This window comes from Engraulis encrasicolus, chromosome 24, assembly GCF_034702125.1.
Source record: "Engraulis encrasicolus isolate BLACKSEA-1 chromosome 24, IST_EnEncr_1.0, whole genome shotgun sequence".
NCBI lineage: Eukaryota > Metazoa > Chordata > Actinopteri > Clupeiformes > Engraulidae > Engraulis > Engraulis encrasicolus.
The window spans coordinates 36,202,265-36,224,425 of NC_085880.1; the positions used below are offsets into that span (position 1 = coordinate 36,202,265).

The window sequence follows — 22,161 nt, forward strand, 5'->3', positions numbered from 1 at the left end:
GATGTGTCATAATGATCTCATTTTCTTATAACCTTTTGCAGGGGTTCCCAAACTTCACCATGACAAGGCCTACTGGTATATTCCAGCCAAGGCCCCCCTGACACAGGCCGTGTACACAATTTTTCTGTGCACCCGGTTTAACAACTCTGAATGTGAATTTGGTGCATTCCGGTATAATACATAAACGCTGTTATTTTGACATACTTAGGTTCTTCCATTTATTAAGTTATTCATTTTATTTTGCCATATCTTTCCTGCCAGCCTGCCGCGGCCTCCCTGGCATCCCCCTGCAGCCCCCCAGGGGTCCCCGGCCCCCACTTTGAAAACCACCAGCCTACTGCATGCAGGGCTCTAAATTAACACCAGCCAAACAGCCAAATTCTGGTGAAATTTCAGTTTGGCTGGTAGAGAAGACTAACTTACCAGCCACTTTGACCCATTAGTCAATGTGTGTGTTGGCTGGTAAGATTAGCATCTACCGGCCATTTTGGATGTTGATGAAAAAAGTACATTTAGAGCCCTGATTGCATGTAATATCCAAGATAGATAACAGCAAGTGGTGGTGAATCCAATGGTGAATGAATGAGAGCCTGAATGCATGGTCCCTCTCCCAGTCCGTTACCTGCTCCCTCAGCAGAATATAGGCCTAAGGCTTAGTTGTTCTTTCAGCATGTTTACTCGTCTCCACTGATTAATTATTTATTAACCTTCCCTTCCTGTCCAAAACCCCCTAAAATGGGTAAGCAAAGTCCCTCTGCCTGGATATACTACATGTATGCAATTGGCCCCGACTCTCATTTTCCCCTGGCCTTGGCAGAAAAATGACTAACCATGGTATACACAAGTGTCATTCATTCATTCATGTAGCCTATTGGGAAGGTGGTTTGAGATTTCTGCAAATATCGGGTACTTTGCCCATTAACAACGGAGGACAACACAACACAGCAAAATGCCAAACCGTGTTGATCAATAGGTGACATCCTGTCACTAAGTAGCCTCGTAGCAAGCAACAGGGCACAGCAGGGAGATCCAGGACATTTAATAATAGCATGTAACAGCAGCAGGGAGAATCGAGAGCATTGTGTTTCAGCACACAGGGAAACTGGGGCTAATGATCAGCTAGCCCTTTTGGGAGCCCTATGTTTCCACAGCCCAATGGTCACACAGCCCATTGGTCCTACATTACTAAGACTTTTAGGCCCATTGGTCTCAAAGAAGTAAGTATTATCATGATATTGTTGGTGTTTACTGACTTTAGACATTATTGATGGTTTAGACATGATTCCATTGCAGTTATGGTTAGGGAAAGGTTTTGGTAAGTCCAGCTCTACTATTATGGTTTGAGCATAGTTAGAGGTCATTACATTGTGGTTCAGAGTTTTTTATCCTGATGTTGTTGGTGTTACCTGACTTAGGTTTAGGCATGATTCCAATGAGGTTGAGTTTTAAGGAAAGGTTTTGGATGGATGGTGCTTCAGGAGACAAACACACACCTCTGTAGTAAACTGGATTCAGCGATTTCAAGACTCACCATTCAAGAGATTTGCTGTCATTGTCATACAAGGCAACACATTTGTGCATGGAGAAACAATTTATTTTAACTTCAGGTGTAAGGTGTTATTAAGACATTCAATAATTGATATTAAAACATGCAAATGACACAGAAAAAAGAAGCATTAGAGAGAGAGAGAGAGAGAGAGAGAGAGAGAGAGAGAGAGAGAGAGAGAGAGAGAGAGAGAGGGAGAGAGAGAGAGAGAGAGATAGAACCTTTGATTATTTCCTGATCTGTAGGCCTATGGTGAAGTTTAAATGAGGTCAGAACTCACAGTGATTCTTCTTTCAGTGAACACTACAAACCTGTCAGCCCAGATTGTTGCCACTTTGTGTGTGTGTGTGTGTGTGTGTGTGTGTGTGTGTGTGTGTGTGTGCGTGCGTGCGTGCGTGCGTGCGTGCCTGCGTGCGTGCGCATGCTTGAGTGTGTGTGTGTGTGCACGTTTGCATAAGTATTGTATGACATTGCCTTGTAAATTTAAATTGTATAAAATACAACAATACCAATCTTGAGTCTTGAGCTTTGAATTGACCAGGCCAAAAAGACTGCCATATTGACCATAACATTTGGCCATTCTAGGAAACAAGGTCTGATCCTGATGTAGGCTAAATCCTTCTTAGCAATACTTGTTTTAAGCCAGAGTATAACTCTCATAAAGAACCAGCATAGATTGTTTAAGTGCCTTTAAGCACTATTACGTATGAAGTTATTATGCAGTATTTTGCAAGGGACCTGACCTGCACCAAGGGGGTCACGCAAAATGTAAGACTTTCAATACATCAGAAACCACATTATTTAAGAGAGTTATATCAAATATTATGAACACTGTATCTGGTAGCATGAGAATGAGTTTGCTCACAAACACACAATGCACCTGCAAATACCCCAGGCAAATAATGCAGATCTGAGGTATAGGCAGAAGGAGACTTCCTCATACCCATCGGTTTGGAAATTCGGATCGTCAAAAAACAACAGCGTGCATACCTTTCCAAGGGCATGCCATTCATCATGAGCAAGAACTGGTTTTATATATACTGTAGGCCGTGCATGCCATCTCTCCATTACACCTGCACATCATCATCTCTTGTCAAAACAGGCCTCCGACACATATCGTATATCACTACGGGGTTGATGACTAAGGCAAATGCCAAACCCGAGAATTTGATTATACAAAGTGCCTTCAAACAAATCCAAACACTGCACATCCAAAATACACACAGAACGCCGGCCAATGCCAAGAGAACCTGAATGACATGTCAAAGTACTTCAATTCTATGAAGTACACGGCTGTGTTCATTACAGCAGGAGTTTTAATCATGGGATACAGAACTATGACACATTTGGTTTGCTAAAGGTCTTGGAAATAACTAGATACAGGGCATGCATTTAGCCATCTTACATTGCATGTACTGTAGGACCAAGTCAATAGCCTGAACATAAAAATAGTCAAACAACCCAACATGGCGCTCAGGGGGTTCATGGGGTTAAAAGGACTGTGCACATTTTGTTCCTGTGGTCACACTCCTCTCTCTCTCTCTCTCTCTCTCTCTGTCTCTGTCTCTGTCTTAGATAAACAAACACAAAGTGTGTGCGTATATTATGGTGAAAACACAACGATACTGTTACTGTTGGTGTTACGGGATCTCAACCCCACCCCACCCCACCCCACCTCCCCCCTGACTAATACACCCTGCTCCCCATCCTTCCCAAATGGTACACTCAGTGAAACACATCATGTGACACTAGAGGGGCCAAATTTAGCCCTCACTGTAACTCTGCCTTATCACTGGAAGATGGACTGTTTATTTAACAGTTGAAATCTGTTCCTGCCTGGCCTGGGGAGTTTCCACTGCACTCTGCCTTAGACCAAGGAAGAAAACACCAGAACTCGCTCACTTTGCACAAATCGGAACACCTTACGTGAGTTAGAATGTACCCAAATAAAATCTGATTGTGACAGAGATTTGTGATGAGCATTTTAGGTCCTGTAACAATGTTGCAATGTCGTGCACGACTTGACTTCAACCCTCAGAAATGAAACTACAATGAGACGCTGACAACAGAAAATATAAGGAGTAATATACAACAGTGTGCACAAACAGAGACAGAGAGAGAGAGAGTAATAATAATAGAAAGAGACTCACGGGCATGTTCCATGACTTGAAGGAGCGAGAGAGTAGGTCCTATGAATGTGTTCCTCAACTCTCTTCTCCACTCTCAGCTTCTTTCCTCAGTCGTTGCTCCTTTAAATGTCCCTGAGTCGCACTTTCCCTCTCTCTTTCTCTCTCTCTCACACACACATATACACACACTACATCTGTCTTCCCCTTTACCCTCCACTGGCTTGCTCTCTCTCTTTCCCACACCCTTACCGTCCACCTCCTCCCTACCTCCCTTTCTCTACCCCCCCCCCCCTTCTCTCTTTCTACCGCTTCCTTTACTCTTACACTCTCTCTCTCTCTCTCTCTCTTCTTAGGCTTGTCTCAGGCTCCTCCCTCTTGGAGGTCTTGTGTGTGTGTGTGTGTGTGTGTGTGTGTGTGTGTGTGTGTGTGTGTGTGTGTGTGTGTGTGTGTGTGTGTGTGTGTGTGTGTGTGTGTGTGTGTGTGTGTGTGTGTGTGTGTGTGTTCTGCTGGACTCTCCCCAGCTCATCTCTTCTCTTCCTGCAACATTCCGCCACCATCACTGCCATCAACAACACTACAGGACGGCTGCCATGGCAACAAAGTGCACCAGGAAGCCCACCACCAAGTACCAGACAGTGGCGGCCATGATGTAAAACAATTATCGCCACCTCCATTAGCTCGACCGGCTAAGTGAGCCAGCGAAAGGCATCCAAATCCACCAGGGGCTTTTAGCTACAGCCTTGGGCTGTGGGGGACAGACAGAGACAGGGAAATGGAGAGGAGGAAGAGAGGTAGAGAGGGAGGTGTGTACCGCTATCAACATACATGAACTTGCAAAGCTACATTAGAGAGATGCTACCACCAGTGTGTGTGTCTGTGTGTGCGTGTGTGTGCATGTGTGTGCGTGTGTGAGAGAGTGAGTGAGAGAGTGAGTGATAGAGAGAGAGAGAGAGAGAGAGAGAGAGAGAGAGAGAGAGAGAGAGAGAGAGAGAGAGAGAGAGAGAGAGAGAGAGAGAGAGAGAGAGAGAGAGAGAGGAAGGGAGAGGAAGAGAAATAGACAGGGAGGAGTACCAATAGAGCTTATGTAAAGGTGCATACATTAGTAACAGGAGAGAAAAAAGGCAACAAGAGAGAAAGGGAGAGGGAAGAGAGCATTTGCAACTAGGCAATAAGAGAGAGAGAGAGAGAGAGAGAGAGAGAGAGAGAGAGAGAGAGAGAGAGAGAGAGAGAGAGAGAGAGAGAATCTCATGTAAAATAGACATCTTCCACAGTAGCACCATAACCTAAAAAGCCAATTCCAATGATAAGCGTGCCACATCCTAATCAGTACTTTCCATAAATTCAGTGTAAATTCCGTTTTTTAATGAGGTGCTGACATTGGCATGGAATTCAATTTTCTGTGGGTGTCTTAAAAAAACACCCAAAATGCTGAAAACCCTGTGGCACTGCTGCGTTGTATGATCCAAAAATGACTGTCATCCAACCAGTTAAGTTGGTAACGTTTTACTTCATGCTGCGGTGTCGTGACAGTGTTATAACAGTGTCGTAACACAGTCATGGATATGTGTCATTAACTTTAATGTCAATATTAACAATTGTATGACTTTTGTCATTGAGTGACATTTGGTTATGGACAAAAAAAACATGTAAAAAGACAAAAGACAAAAACATGTCAACTTTTCATGACCATAAACATTTGACATTGACATTGACGTAACATTTATGATTCATCCATGACGTCTAATCAGTGGTCTAGTCTACGTAGAATGTGGGTATACGGAGTTCCAAATTTCAGGGATTTCAGTATACCCACTTAAAATTGATTGATCCATTATTTAGAATAGCACAAATATAAACAGTATACGATACCCACTTCAGAAAATGCTCAAATATACAGTATACCCACCACAAAAAAGTAGACTACACCACTGCGTGTCATGACACTCAGTGTTATGACACCGTCATGTTATGCATATGGTGCCGCTGTGAAGTAAAGTGTCACCGTGAAATCTTACTTGCTCAAGTGGTCCACAGTGTTGTCATTTGTCATTTTGGTGTCTTTTGTACCTGAATCTACTGCACGCTCTTTGTCTGCCCTTTTTTTAAAAAAAGATATTTTTTGGTCTTTTAGACACTATTATGGACAGGACCGTACGAGAGGTAGACAGGAAGCGAATGGGGGAGAGAGATGGGGAGGGGTCGGCAAAGGACCCGGGCTGGGAAATCAAACCTGGGTCAGCCGCATGGCAGGCGAGTGCCCTACCGGACGGTCACAGAATGTCTGCCCATTTTACAACAAGTGAACATCACTGGGTTTGTCAGTGCACTGACCGTCTCACCAACAAGTCTCACTCTATGGTGTAGAGATCAGACAGGGGTCCAGTTTGGGACTACAGGAGGCCAGGGTTGGAATCCTGGTGGGACAACTGCACCCCTCTGTAGCTATGCAGGGTACGTAGCCTACGTCTGTTTCAACCTGGGGTTAATATGGACTAGGTCTTGTCAGGGGGTGAGCCCCGGCCAGAGCATATAATACAAATAATAAGCTCATACTGCGTTCTGCTACACATACTATGTATATTATGTATATTTCTACACATCCCCAAATAAGACTATAAAGACAATTGCCACTGGAACCAAACTAAAACTCGTCCCGTTACATTATAAAAATATGAATGCATTAAACTCTACCCGTTTAGTTGAATCTGCTTTCACACCAGAGGAACTGTACGTGTCGTGAGTAGTAGGGCAGATGAAGTCGTCCCGAGACCCCTCCTCGCTATCGCTGTTGAACTGGAAGCTTGGCAAATAAGACAATGGCAGACGGAGATTCTACCTCTGTACTGTAGATTAAATCTTTCAGTGGCCAGCCGATATAACTTCATTACATGTTGATATCCGGCAACAAATGAACACATCCCTTTCCCATTCAACATGAACTAGCCCATTTTAACCCATTAATACCGGAAGAAGCATGTGCGCAAAGCAACTAAGACCGGCTAGAGCATCTAAGTATGCATACTTAGTACATTTAGCGTTTACAATTCTTTTATCTTCAAATATTTTGAGACCTGTTGAAACCAACAGACAGGCTAGGGGGTGGGGGCTGCTCTGTACCTTATACAGTCCCACTCAGCAGTATTGGAACCCTTAAAGTTTAAAAGGACAAGGTGTGAGATTTTTAGTTGCTTATTTCCAGAATTCATGCTACCCATTCCCTAATGTTACCTTTTTCATGAATACTTACCACCACCATCCAATTCTAAGTATTCATTATGACTGGAAAAATGGTCCTTTTCATATGTGAAAAGGGGGATCTTCTCCATGGTCTGCCATTTTGAATTTCCAGAAATAGCCATTTTTAGCTTCAAAAATGGCTGTACTTGGGACATATTAGAAAATATTAGTTTATTACTTAGTAAACTTTCATGAAAAGATAAAATTTGGAAATAGGCAACCCTGTTTCAATGAGCAGCATAGTTGCAGTACCTTTTTTGGCCATTTCAGTGTCCCTTGAAGTATATAATGGAAAATATCCCCAGACCACAAATAACAAGTCTTGGGTTGTTGTTTCAACAAGCACCATATGCCGAGTTATAAAAGAACATCTGAGGTTTGCATAAGAGAACATGGGCAAAATATACAGTATTTAAAAAAAATGTTTTAAAGGTGCGCTGTGTAAGATTGTGGCCAGAGTAGGTAGCCTATTGCAACTATGCTTCTCATTGAAAGTATGCTGCCCATTGCCAAATTTGTCTTTTCATGAATATTTACGAAGTTATAAAGTTGCATTTACGAGTATGATCAAGTAGGCTTGCTTTGAGGTGTTGCCCCAGCAAGATAAAAACCCAAAGACTAAAAGGCCACATCCATAAGCACGCAGGAATGGTTGGGGAAAGACAAAAACACTATTCTAAAACGACAAGCAATTATTCCAGATGTAAATCCAGTTGAAAATCTTGGGGGAAATGTGAAATCTTTAGGAGGTGATAAGGAGAAAGAATCCTGACCTACACAAATTGTAAAGAAAGAATGGAGGAAAATGCCAGAGAAGTGTAACCGCAGAGATACACCAGCGGCGATCTGAGCGAGTCGAGCGACGGAAGTGATTGACTTTGTATTGAGTCGAGAGACAAAAGCGATTCTGGAGACTAGAGCGACTTTCAACTTTCTATGACGCGGTTCGGCGACAAGCCGCGACAGCCAATGACTGTATAGAGGTCAGTGACCACAGCCAATGGGAATGCTTGAATGCTTTGCCTTCTGCCTGTACGGACATACTCTTGTCTCCTCAATCGCTCGTATCGCTTGCTGCTACACTCTGTCGCTTGAATCACGTCGCCGCTGGTGTATCTCTGCGGTTAGAAGCTCATTGATGAATACAAGAAATGTTTGTAGGCTGTCATTGCTGTCAAACTGCCATTGTGCCAATATTGATGCACATGCCCAAACAAATTTATTTGGAATTTTAAAAAAAAATCTATTCTAAATATCTTCGGACCTCCAATTAAAAGATCCTGGCGGTATCAGATTTGTATATTTCATTTATTTCAGGAGATATTAAACATTTTGAAAATAACAGTAAGGAGTGCCAATACTACTGGGCCCATGGGGACAGAGGTTCGAGTCCGACCTGGGTCACATTCTAACCTTACTCCATCCCTCTCTCCCATTAGTTAGCATGCCGCTAAGCTAGTGAAAGTCAATGGATCCGTGTAGCATGCTACATGCTACACGGATCCATTGACTTTCACTAGCTTAGCTACATACTCCCTCTTTTAACTTGTCAGCAAGACAACGCTTAACATGAAAACTAAGACACTTTACCACCTTTATAAACCCCGGCCAACGATTTTAACTGTAATAAGCCCCAAAATAGTGGCATACCCCTTTAAGCTACCTCTAGCCATTCACTGGGTCAAACGAGGTGAGGCGAGTGATAGATCAAGATATTGACCATCTTTTTTTTTCTGTCAACATGTTACAAGCTACTGCATTGCCTTTCCTTACCTAAAGAGAAAACAGTAGGCCTCTGAATCTGACCCCCATTATCAAGCAATTTAAAGACTTTGTCAGATTGGTGGTTTATGCCTTACTGTAAGCTGTGTGATTATATGACATAAGAATATGGAACTTGGATTTGACAGTGGCGATGATTACTCAAGAAAAAGGACAGATTTATGAATGGCCAACAGAAACTTTGCCAATGACCAAATGTGTTTACAACCGTCATGTCGTACTCATTTGGTCAAGCAAACAAACAAGTGGTCCAGAGGAAAACTCCACATCCTTACGAAACCAAACTATGTTCGTCAGCCACCCACCCACTCACTCTCCATGTCCATGTCCCCCCCCCCCCTCTCTCACACACACACACACACACACACACACACACACACACACACACACACACACACACACACACACACACACACACACACACACACACACACACACACACACACACACACACACACACACACACAGGCGCGCACACACACACACACATTCAGTGGTGGTCTGCGATGACCCATTTATTTATCAACTCAAAAGGACAAAAGCTGTCACAGAGGCCACTGCTCACAAAATAAGCAGTGACTCAATGCCCGAGTTAATATTTAAACCCAGGAGGCTACTGACGAGCCCCAAAAACCTCTTAAAAGGAGATAGCAACTCCCAAATCACACTCATTTTTATCAGACCATCAGTGCGTTCATCTGGGGTAAGTTGAACTTTCTCACATCTGTAGTGAAATTCAGTCAAAGTTAAGCATGATTGAAGCAATGTTATAACACATGTTTAAAAAAAATGAAAATAAAACAGAGGTTATTGCAACGGACATTTTGCAGTGTCTCACTTACAATCTCAGGCTTTGTCTTTTCCTGTGGATGTGTTTAAGATCTTCAGTAGCATCCAATGCTTATTTGATTCTGGCAGGGAAACGTTATTAATTTACCTACCATACAATATGTGATTGTTTTTTTCATATTTGTTAAAAGTCTGACTACAGCGTTTTGGGCTAAGTGTAACCTATTGATCGTAGACTGGAATACGATATACAGATTCAGGAAATAAGTGAGTAAGTAAGTAAGAAAAATATTTATTGTTACACCAAATAGCTGGTGGTAAGATTTGGTCATTCAGTCAAAAAACATGAAGAGAAAATGAGGAGTAGGTCTACAGGGTTTTTGTTTTTGTTTTTTGTTTTTTGGTGGAATTGTAAAAGAGATGAATCGTAAGGGCATAGGGGGAGAAGCGTGGGTTGGGGTGGGGTGGGGGTTTAGCTCCTTCAAAAAGCTCATTGAAAATGTTGATGTTTAAAAAAGTCTGATTACAGAAGGGAAGAAGTGGAGCAAATGGAGCTACAAATGTGTGATAGCTTGGATGGGGATGGTTGATTGGCTTGATGATTCTGCATGTCCAGCTAATGTTATGGTTCTCACACAATGACTAGACTGGAGTGAGTTCACAGCCAATGACGTTTGTTGTTTTGGTCACAATCCGCTCCACTTTTTTTTCCCCCTTTGAGTAGGCTATTTGAGATTAAATAAAAGAGTGAATGAATGTCTTGGAGGTGACAAAAAATTCCTTTCACCACAACAGTTACTTTATTGACGATTTAATTTAGTGATTTGTGGTGTTTACACTGCTAACAGCAAGGGAGTTGTGTTAGTTGGGCCTACAGAAGTGCGGTCCGGGGACCACTGGTGGTCCGCGACAGAGCTCAGGTGGTCCACAGGGGGATTTTTACTTTTCCAAGACAAGCTAACAGAAGGCTACATTAGTAGCATTATTACAAAGCCAAACATGTCTGAAGTCATATTTTACCACAATAAGACAGGCTTGTAAATGTGAATAAAAAGTAAGTGATCTGCATCAAAATTAACAGTGTCAAATTAGCACCCGTCAACTGTCAATTCAGTTGACAGGTGGTCCATGAACATTGTTAGGGGGACAAAGTGATCCTCGGTGTGAAAAAGTTTGAGAATCACTGCCCTACAGGAACGCTTCACCATGCTCTCAAAAGTAGTAGGCCTATTTCACTTCCAAAAGGGTAAAATGATATTATGATATTAATATGATATTACAATTTGTTCAAACACATTGATAACAAAATACCCAATTGGCAAGCTATAGTTAAACAGTACGTGCCTCAGCACTATTGACTGATAGGAAAAAATGTCACTTTTCCCATTGTCTTTTATAAATGTTTCAAAGGTAGGGCTACTGTATCTATTGAAGACCAAATGAGTAATATTTTAAGGCATTCATTAAGGCAATAAGGCTTTAATTCGTACATGTAACATTTTGTAGTATTTTTACAAACCTCTCCTTTTTCATGAATACTTAGCCCCACCACCAAATAAAAGAGTTTGGTTCTCAACAATGTTACCAAGAGGGGGGCATAACACTGTTCTAAATTTCTTGTTTGTACTCACTGTGATATGATGGTGTCAGATGTTGGTCTTGGCCAGGGTCAACCTATTTGAAGAAGCAAAGTTAAATCTTACGCATTGCATCAGTACATTTTCAGGAAACAATGATATGCACAGATTAAATTTAATTCTACTATACAAACTATTTGACTTAAAAAAAACCTTTTCTCCTGTCTATATATTTCTCCCCAAACAGATATCTTCTTCAGGGAAAAGAAAAAGGTGAAAAATGAATGAACTAGTCATTTACCTGCTGCTGGCCTCCTCCTTTGCGGAGTTTGGCTCTGCTAACCGGGTCTACGTGCACCCCTTCAACCTGTTTGCCCTTGACAATGCCACGTGCGAGGTCTTAACGCCCGCCACCGAGCAGGAGCTGGAGGTGATGAAGGCTCCCCTCCTCAGCGCGCAGGACAAGGCGGAGGCCGACCTCCGCAACCCCGCAGATAGCGACGGCCTGGGGGGTAACAGCACCGAGCGCCTGGCCTACCTGGTGAACCTCCAGAACCACCTCGGGCTGCGCATGTACAACAGCCTGCGGGGCAGCCAGAGGGACTCGAACACCTTGTTCTCCCCGATGGACGCCTACGAGACTCTGGTGACTCTGTATCTCGGGGCGTCCAAGAAGACGGCCGTTTTCTACAGGGATCTGCTGGGTATCGTCAGTCCCTCGGAGGGGGAGGGCTGCGTCTATCTGTTTGACGGACACAAGGTTCTTCTGACGCTGCAGGAGGTGACTTCGCTGATGGATAGTTCACAGGACAAGCTGAAGACCCTCGCTTGGAGCTTTATTTCACAGGATGCCGAGATCTCCAAGGACTTTGTGCGTGGGACACGGGACTTCTCGGATGCCTCTTTCACACGCTCTGTAGACTTTTCCAAGCCAGAGGAGGCCAAGGAGATGGCGAACAGCTTCGTCCACAAGACATCGGACGGGAACATCAAACAGCTGTTCCAGAACCTCAGCTCAGCAACTAACTTCCTGTTTGCCAGCTCACTGCATTTTAAAGGTAAATTTAGATCATAAAGAATGGATTATTCGGTTACACTTTATTTCAATGGTTCACTATTACAGTGGATCTACCACATTAGGCACAGTGTAATAACTAGTGTAACAACATTTAATACCATGTACCAATGTTGTACTTACAAACCCCAACTCCGATGAAGTTGGGACGTTTGGTAAACAGTGAATAAAATCAAAATGCTATCATTTTCAAAACATTCAATCTATTCATTAGATGGAGAATAGTGAAAAGACAACATATTAAGTGTTAAAACCGAGAACAAATATTGTTTTGGGGGACATATGTACTCATTTCTAATTTGATAAATCCAACACGTCTCAAAAGAGTTGGGACGGGGATCAGTGAAATTTAGTAAACATCCAAATAAGATAAAACAACAAAGAAGAACATTTCAAAATGAATTGTACTGACGGACAATATAGGTGTCCAGGTATAAGATCATCACAGAGAGGCTGAGTCACTCAGAATTAAAGATGCAAAAGGAATAATTACCATAGTTATTACATACATTTTTGAATTCCCTTTGATTTACCACGATTGAGTGTATATAAGACATATTTTTGTTAATAAAATCATTGTATAGGTTCATGACATCATGAAATATATATTGGCTGTAGTCTCACTCTAGCACTCCAGGAATTAGAGCTATTGAAAATTGACCATATTAAGAATGCTTAATGCATGAAAATGATACAGGGGTGTAACATTCTCCTAAGCACCTGAGCTCACTTGAAATAGACCCAGAAGACATGGGAAACTGTCCTTTGCTTACAGAAGTCAGCAGAAGTTGTAGAAGTCCATTCTTTTTGACAATAATAGAGCATTGCACATCCTGTGCTACAGTGAAAATGGACCATCCAACTTGTGTTAGTGCTAGCTTCAAAAGTCAGCCTCCACGATGGCATGCGGGTGCAGTAGTGCATTGGTTAAGATGTTCTCACTCATCTGTAGAGTTAAATACAGTGCTGAATGGTATAAATGGGTTTTAAACAGCATGAAAAGACACTCATGCATTATATTTTGAAGGGAGATCTTCGATTACTGCCACATAGTAAGGTCAAATTGCATTCTCTACCCAGTTTTAACAGTTTGGCTCCATCATAAGGACCAGCAGGTGATAAAATGGTGGGTTTTTGGTCAAGACTTGTCACACTGTAAGCACTACAGAAAGGAAAACATTGCAAAACATGACAAGGAATACACCCACCATTTAAGCTGGTGAAATCATGTCCAGGATAGGAATTAACACTGTTTTTTATATAAAATCATCTCATCGGTTAATGTATTTAACTGTTAAGTGTTGTCTTTTGTTTTGTTTTTAGTCTTCCTCGACATTTGCTGCCATTTATTGTCCCCGTCCCAACTCTTTTGAGACGTGTTGGATTTATCAAATTAGAAATGAGTACATATGTCCCCCCAAAAAATATTTTTTCTCGGTTTTAACACTTAATATGTTGTCTTTTCACTATTCTCCATCTAATGAATAGATTGAATGTTTTGAAAATGATAGCATTTTGATTTTATTCACTGTTTACCAAACGTCCCAACTTCATCGGAGTTGGGGTTTGTACATCCAGGGTTAGGGTTAGAGTTGGTACATGGTATAACACAGGTATTACATGGTATTAAATATTGTTACACTGTTATTACACTGTACCTAATGTGGTAGGTCCACTGTAATAGTGAACCATTAAAATAAAGTGTTACTGATTATTCTGAGTGTGATTTAATATGTTAGATTTCATGTTATTAATACTGTAAAGGTTATATATACAGTATATGTGAAAGTGAAAGCGAAAGCCCATTGGGAAACTCCAACTCCCATTGTCATTGTGACACAGCACTCCACAGCACACAAGTATATATATATACACAGTATGTGTATATATATATATATATATATATATATGCAGTATATAAAGAGTATGCCACATATTCCACTACTTCATAACATTCAAGAAAAGTGCAGATACACCCAGCTTGTGTTTATCTTGCATTTACAAACAAAAAGGTTGATGGGGCGCTGGCGACATGCCCGGGCCCTAAATCGTAGGTGCTAGGGCCCGTCATCGCCACTTGCGGCTTTAATAATTGCTGTTGACAAAAAAAAAGACCAAAAAAAGGAGAATGGGAGCTGATTTCTAATGCTGGCTTCATTTGACAATTGCTTTCACTATATCACATTGATTAAAATGAAAACAGCCCTTCAAAAACAAAACAGAAAACCCCAGAGCGTCCCAAACGGCAAAAACCCCAAACCGCACAAATACACCTAGCGCGACAAGAATGAGGCGAGCGACGGAAGTAATTGACTTTGTATTGAGTCGCGCGACAAAAGCGATTGTGGAGACAAGAGGCGATTTACGCGACGAGAGCGACAGTTTGAAGTTGAAATCCTTCCAACTTTCTATGACATACTGTAGTCGCTTCAATCGCACTGTCGCTTCAATCGCGTCGCGCTAGGTGTATTTGTGCGGTTAGACTGTAATCACTATATCTACCTTCCAGGCAGTTGGGCGACTTTCAAGCCAGAGTCCATGGCCAAGCAGGACTTCAAGGTGGATGAGCAGAATACTCTGTCTATTCCAATGATGACACACACAGGAAAGTACGAATACCTTGATGACACGGACAAGAAGTGTACTGTGGTGAAGCTGCCTTTGGCCAATCAGGCTTACATGCTGCTTCTACTGCCCCACGAAGGAGTAGACGCACAGGATATTGAGTTGAAGCAGGACGACATAGACACCTGGAACAAGCATCTGAAAGAGGGGTGAGTGTCCAATGCCACACACACACACACACACACACACACACACACACACACACACACACACACACACACACACACACACACACACACACACACACAATTTCATTTATTTATCTTTTAAGGAGACAAAACACAAAGAATTGTACTCTATTATACTCTATATAAATTAATGAGATGTATTAAAATAATTATTGAATCTTGAAACTATAAGCCATCAGTTCTCAAACTTCACCATTGCATGGTCCCGTATACTGTATAACGGTAGATTCCAGCCAAGGGCCCCCTTACATGGTTTGTGCTACAAGATTTTGCAGTGAATCCCCTTCATAACCATAGTCAAGGTCTGTTAGTCAGTTCCCCACAGTGATATATGAAATAATAATGATAATAGTAGCCATGTTCAAAGATGCAATACATTATTATAACGCCGTTCTTAACTGATAGGAATATTTTTAAGCTTACTGAAAACCACCGCCATAAGCAACCAGGGTTTACAATTGAGAATCCTTCCTTAAAATGGATTAACAACCTAATAGGCCTACATAATAATGGTAACGTAGCCTGATTATCATCGACTTTCAGATCTCGTACCGAGATTCTATAATGGATACATTCACCCACGTTTAAAATACCTGTACATATTAAATAACATTAAACAAGTTAAGTTCTAAACCCTTGACTGGTTTTTATGTCCCTAATGCACATACAAAAAATAGGATTTTTAGCTTTACCCACATTTAAAAGCAATTATTTTGTTCTCTTTTTTTTACATGGGCCCGTTTTTTTAAAACAGATTAAATATTATCGGCTTAAACAAACTGTTAACATGGAGAGTTTGCTCATTTAATTGATTTATATGAACCCTCTCAACCACCTAATATAATCGGTTTAAACATTGAAGCTGTTTATATTAGGTATATTTAATAGGTTTTTACACATAATCAGATTAAAAGTTCCCATGTAAATACGGCTAATAAAACAATTCACAAAGTCTATGAAGAGACTGTTTACGAGAACCTATTTGCTGTTGAAATCTATGGGGTCCAAAGTCTTCAGCTCAGTTTCAATGTTGTCATCACAGAATTGGAGGTCAGTCAATGTGTATTTCACCGGCTTGAGTCAGTTGGTTGCTGTAGTCAACTTCAAGCATTGTGAGTCAAGTTTGAATAACCTTTAAGTCTGTTTAAATGTTTACCCTTTTTCTCGTCGTAGTTATCTGGAACTGTCCTTGCCCAAGATCTCTGGGACGGCCCTAACGGACCTCAAGTCTGTGCTGACACACATGCGGGTGGATAACTACCTATTTGGCTCAGACGACAAATACAGAAGACTCAGCAACAAAGAAAAGTTCACAGTTGATCAGGTACAGTTTCCGATTTGCAAGTAGTATACCTGATCGGTTCCACTTAAAAAATTGTGTGGGCACATATCATATTGGCTGCAGTTAACTTATGATCTGTTCATTTTGGGGTCGTATAGAATCAGGGGCGTCGCCAGACCTATTTTACAGGGGCACGTGCCTGGGTATTGATTTGCTTTGCAAAAAACAACCTTGCTACCTTGGAATTTAGCTCACGTTTACCATACGGAGTAATCTACAGAATGCGCACCAAATAGCACACATGCACTACTTGTAACAAAGAAAAATCCACAGTTTATCAGGTACAGTTTCTGATTTGCAAGTAGTAGGCCTATTCCTGATCGGTTCCACTTAAAAATCCATCTGAACACATATCATATTGGTTGCAGTTAACTTGTGACTTAACATGATCTGTTCATTTTGGTGTCGCATAAATAGAATCAGGGACTTTGCCAGACCTATTTTACAGGGAATTTAGCTCAAGTTTAGCATACAGAGTACAATCTACAGAATGCGCACACAATAGCGCACATGCACTACTTGCAATAATATAATTACTTAACAAGCATTTAAAAATAAATCACTGCAAAACTCCCCCCCAAAAAAAAAAAACCCCGCATTATCTCTCAGTGCTCTACTGTGCCCCTGTATAGCATTAGGTCAGCTGACGCCCCTGCATAGCATTCCTAATACTTGGCTCTTTGACATTCAGATGGTAACAAATGCCCTATTTTGGATTTGGGGAGAGCTCTCTTTTTCCAGACGTTTTTCTTGTATTGAGAGTGTGAAGGAGAGGGCTCCTCCCTTCCCATGCCGAGGGGAGATGTTGTATGTTATGAACCGGTGGTGAAGGTGGTGAAATGAGTTTTAAATCTCTAATACTTGGCTCTTCAAATCCAGGTGTACAACGCGGTGGTGTTTGAGATCTCAGAGGAGCAGCTCCAGGATTCCCCAAAGACAGAAGAAGAAACAGCCCCCCGGAAGCTGACAGTGAACAAGCCCTTCCTGTTCGCCATCTTTGAAGGCAACTCTGACGCCATAGTTCTGATGGGGAAGATCAGGAACCCAGTGGAGTAGAGCGAGAGAGAGAGAGCGAGAGCGAGAGCGAGAGCGAGAGCGAGAGCGAGAGAGAGAGAGAGAGAGCTAGAGAGAGAGAGAGCGAGAGCAAGAGAGAGAGAGAGAGAGAGAGAGAGAGAGAGAGAGAGAGAGAGAGAGAGAGAGAGAGAGAGAGAGAGAGAGAGAGAGAGAGCGAGAGCGAGAGCGAGAGCAAGATGGTGCCATGGCTGTTCTTCTGGATAGGAACACCATCATCAACTCGTCTCAGATAACAGAAGAACATAGTTCAGTTTGGAAGCATGGTGGACTGTCTCTTACAGTGCTTTCCAACCTTTTTTGTCCTGCGTACCCCCTTGGCAACTTTTTCATATGAAGAGTACCCCCCTCGCCCTCATTCAGGCTCTGTTCCTCTATCCCAATGTGACTACACTCAATATATTTGTTATTTTTACATTTTTCCACGCACCCCTTGAGGTGTGCTCGCGTACCCCTAGTGGTACACGTACCTTTGGTTGGGAAACCTGAGTTTCACGGCTGGAGCCTCGAAGGCTACAAGCCTCGAATTTCTCTTTTCTGTGATAGGCAAAATGGATTCATTAGTTACGCTCTAGGGCCACATTTTCCAAAAGGCATCGTTTTACCTGTCCAATGCAACCAGGTGATCATTCAACCAGCCAATCACCTGAGCTAAATTGGACATCTAAAACAAGGTCATTTGGAATATGTGGAGCTGGATTGTAACTGATGATGAATCCATTATGTCCATCACTGCTCCTCATTGGCATGATGGCTTTGTTCTAGTATTTATGTAAAATGTGTAGCACATATCCCCTCTTTTGTAATAATAATTATTTATGTGTTCACCGTGTAGTGTTCCCCCCACACCAAGTAGCATCGAGTGGCACTTGCCACATGAAAACAGTAAATCGGCTTTGTGCAAGTGTGTCATGCATGTTCGCCCACTGACATGCCCGGCTGTTGATATCTTTCTTTCTTTCTCTCACTCTCTGAGAAAGAATCACAGTGATGGAACAAACAGGTAGGATCAATTCATGGTGCTCCATTTTGGTTCTGCAGAGCAGCAGAAATGTAGGCAAAACATTGCACTGGGAATTTGCACAGATATGGAAATCCCACATCTTTGGAGAAATAAAAAAGCCTGACATATTGGTGTGGTATTCTGCCCTACAAAGCAAAAATGCTCTAACTTCATTACTGTTAAAAATGAGTTACTGTGATTTTTATGACCTACAGTATATATCAAATTATAAAGTAAAATAAAACGATTTCTCAGTTAAAAAAAAAAAAAGTGATAATATAATGTAACAAAACTGTCCCATGTCAATAATCTACCCAAAACTGCTTAGACTGGACCAAAGGATCAGGTAATTTTCAAGTAATTTTACTCACCGCTTGGAGCTCTTCCCCGTTACCGCCATTTTGCTCTGTAGGGCAGTATTCCTTTTGTCTACCACCAATCTGTCCTTCTATTTATCTCTGTCTAAAAAAACACAGAATCCACTTAACAACGAACGATGTTTATTATAATGTGAGAGAATTCTAGTGTGACTAAAGATGTTTCATCATCTTCATTTGCAGAGCTAGTTTATGTTTTTAGGCAAATAGCAAGATTTAATCTTGTCATGGAATCTACCGCTTATTATGGAGAACGACAGTTCTCAGACGAAGTTTTGCCCCACTAATAGTGTTAGCACTACATCTTTGTTACTGCAAATAGCTTTGCCTCAGTTTAAAGTCGACCTTAACACAATATGTATTTTTTTGAATAAAATGTTAAGCCTATTTTTGTGAACACAAGTACTTGAATAAATGTGTTGTTCTGGAGAAACTCTGGGATATCTGAGTTATTTCATAATGCCTTCTTCTGCCATGTCATATGCTTTTTGTTACTCAGATCAGAACTGTTCATTTTCAGGTCTAATACTATGGAAGAACGCTCACCTTTGGCCATGGAAATTGGTACGAATGTCAGCTATTTAGCCATTTATTCATGCTGGAATGACACAGCTACAGTCAGTTACAAATGTTGCTTTAGTTAGCAGTAACTGGATTTTTTGGGACACACACACACACACACACACACACACACACACACACACACACCTCTGACCAACTACAGACAGCTGATAAGTACTGTCACTGAACTCCCGTCCATCAGTCCACAAGGTCATGCAGCATGCGTACCGAGCCTGTTTACTCTCCAAGTGTATTGCACATGTTGGGAATTAGGAGATATTCAACCACTCCGTCATCTCATCTGCTGTTGGGGGATCTGAGGGTTGAATGGAAAATTCTGGACATAAACTTCTGCTGCATTTGTCTTAATGCGTAACATGATCGCTTCATACGGTTTTAACCAAAAATTCCCCTAAAGAGCAACCATTCTTTAGTAGAAGGTTTCTGTGATGTGTGATTCTTTTTTTCATTAAAGTCAAAGTTCCATCCGATTCCATTTTTTTCCCCAAACACTTTTCCACTTCTATTATGTTGCAAAATTAACAGCTATGGCATTGGGCAGGGGCCAATAATCGATTCGATCATTTTTGATACTGAAGAATGCCCCACCATACGATAAGATTCGATTCGATTGTCAGCCATAGAATCAATGCATCAATACATATCGAATATCATTTACACCCCTACTTGAAATGTTTAGTTTTCATACATAAAAAGGTGGATCTTCTACATGTCCGTGTACTTTGGCTACTCAAGTAAATATTAGTTTATTACTTAGTAAATATTCTGAAAATATGAAATTTGGGAATGAAACATAGTTGCAATGCCTACTCTTGCCACAACCCTGTGTAGTACCGGTATACACCTTCTCGCTGGGACGTGTCATTCAAATGACACCCAGATGTACCTGTCGTTCTGTCCAGAGGACACCACAGTTTCGGCACGCATCTCTGCCTTTTTTAACTATTATATTCATCCAAAAGTCTGGTACCCAGACTGGATACACAGTCTATGTTCTATGCTACATTGGGCACAGATATACTGTATAGTACATTCTGTAGCCTTTACAGTATATTTCCTTTCATGAGTTCACCAATCCCCACACAATACACTGTGGTCCTTGAAGAGTGTCCATTATGACCGCATGTGCAAAATATACTATTGAAAGAAACAAGGGGTTGATAGTGAACTAACCTCCAACCTTCACCACCAATGTTGCTTTAAAGCCTGTTAAAAATACCCTTAGCTTTTTCCCCATTACCTTAAACATGCATAAATATATACAGTGAGTCCAATATGTATTTGACCCCTTCCTGATTTTCCCAGTTTGCACACTAATAAAGACATGATCAGTCTTTAAATGTAATGATAATATGTATTCTAACATGGAGAGACAGAATATCAAAAAGAAATTCCAGACAATAACTTTAAAGAATATATTTTAATGATTCGTATTTCATGTAGGCAAATAAGTATTTGACCCCTTTAGCCAAAGAAGGCAAAGTACTATGTGGCAAAGTCCTAGTTCTCTAGCACAGAAGTCAGATGCTTCTTTTAGTTCTTGACAATGTTTGTGCATATATTAGAATTGATTTTTGCCAACTTTTCTTTGCACATTATCTCTAAAACATGAACAGTTTGTGACTGTAGCTTGGCAAATGGGAGGTTCAGTTCCCTCCATAGAATTACTATAGGGTTAATGTTTGGAGACTGTCTAGGCCACTTCATGACTTTAATATGCTTCTTATTGAGCCACTCCTTTGTCGCTTTGACTGTATGTTGCATATTATTGTCATGTTGGGAGATACAAAAATGGCCCACCTTCAGTCTAGTGGTGGAGGGAAGGACGTTTGCACTCAGGATTGCATGTTACATGTCTCCCTCCATCCATTCATTGACGATGTCAAGTTGTCCTGCGCTTTGGCCAGACAAACACCCTCATGATGATACCACTTTCAGGCATGATGGCCAGGAAGGTGTTCTTGGGATCATAGGCAGCAGTTCTAAACATGTTGAATTGTGTTAATGCCAAACATCTTGATTTTGGTTTTGTCTGACCACAGCACCTCCTTATCATATCCTAAACCAGTCTGATGTTCATTGGCAAACCTCAGGTGGGACTGCACAGGTTCCTTCTGAAGCAGGGGTACCATTTGTGCACTACAGGATTTTCATCCTCTGTGGCATTAAATGCTACTAATTGTTTTCTCAGTGATTTTGGTCCCAGAAGATGATATCATTGCCTAGTTCATCCCGTACAGGTATAGGGTACTTTCTTTCTGTTCTCATGATTCTTGAATCCCTACAAAAGGTCAAATCGTGTATAGAACCCCAGACAGGCTGATGGATGGTAATTTTGTATTCCTTACATTTTGGAAGAAATGCATCGACAGTTGGGTCCTTAATACCCAGTCTCTTCCTTGTGATTTGTAGCCCATTTCCTCTTTGTTCAGGTCTAAAATCTTGCCCTTGATATACTTTGGTCTTTCCCATGTTGGTGAGGTTGCAGTCTGAATGATTCACTGGACTGATGGTGGACTGATTCTGCTTCTGCTGATTCAATGTGTCTTTTATGCATGTTAGTATGTGCATGAGTCTTTAATTCAGATGACAAGTTGATAGGAAGTGCCTATCTGGTCTGTGGGACCGGAACTGTTATCAGTTGGCAGGGGATCAAATACTTATTTCCCTCAGTGAAATAGAAATAAATTAATATATATTCTCTGAAGTTAATTTCTATATTTTCTTTTTGATATTCTGCCTCTACATATTAAAATACATTTTATCATTAAATGTATTGACTGATCATGTCGTTGTTAGTAGGCAAACCAACTAAATCAGCAAAGGATCAAATACTTA

The 22,161-nt window shown here is 41.3% G+C and overlaps 2 protein-coding genes across 2 annotated transcripts in view; one reads left to right on the forward strand and one right to left on the reverse strand.

Annotated features, from left to right (window-relative positions):
- Positions 1 to 3,886, reverse strand: part of phactr2 (phosphatase and actin regulator 2) — a 44,790-nt gene extending 40,904 nt beyond the window's left edge. Inside the window, exon 1 of the mRNA XM_063191598.1 lies at positions 3,697 to 3,886. Coding sequence (XP_063047668.1) covers positions 3,697 to 3,709 — 13 coding nt within the window. The 5' untranslated portion in view covers positions 3,710 to 3,886. The remainder of the gene's footprint in view (positions 1 to 3,696) is intronic.
- A 5,457-nt stretch (positions 3,887 to 9,343) lies between these two features.
- Positions 9,344 to 18,634, forward strand: agt (angiotensinogen). Its single transcript, XM_063192175.1, has 5 exons — positions 9,344 to 9,397; positions 11,308 to 12,118; positions 14,645 to 14,909; positions 16,122 to 16,272; positions 17,170 to 18,634. The coding sequence occupies exons 2-5, from the start codon at positions 11,341 to 11,343 to the stop codon at positions 17,344 to 17,346; spliced, it is 1,371 nt and encodes a 456-aa protein (XP_063048245.1). The 5' UTR covers positions 9,344 to 9,397; positions 11,308 to 11,340; the 3' UTR covers positions 17,347 to 18,634.
- The last annotated feature ends 3,527 nt before the right edge of the window (positions 18,635 to 22,161 follow it).

What these genes read in the sequence shown, in the direction of transcription:
- agt (XM_063192175.1), top strand. Translation starts at nt 11,341, where the DNA reads ATGAATGAACTAGTCATTTACCTGCTGCTGGCCTCCTCCTTTGCGGAG. An exon ending in CAGCTCACTGCATTTTAAAG is followed by an intron (nt 12,119 to 14,644) that starts GTAAATTTAGAT and finishes TCTACCTTCCAG; the next exon opens with GCAGTTGGGCGACTTTCAAG. An exon ending in AAAAGTTCACAGTTGATCAG is followed by an intron (nt 16,273 to 17,169) that starts GTACAGTTTCCG and finishes CTTCAAATCCAG; the next exon opens with GTGTACAACGCGGTGGTGTT.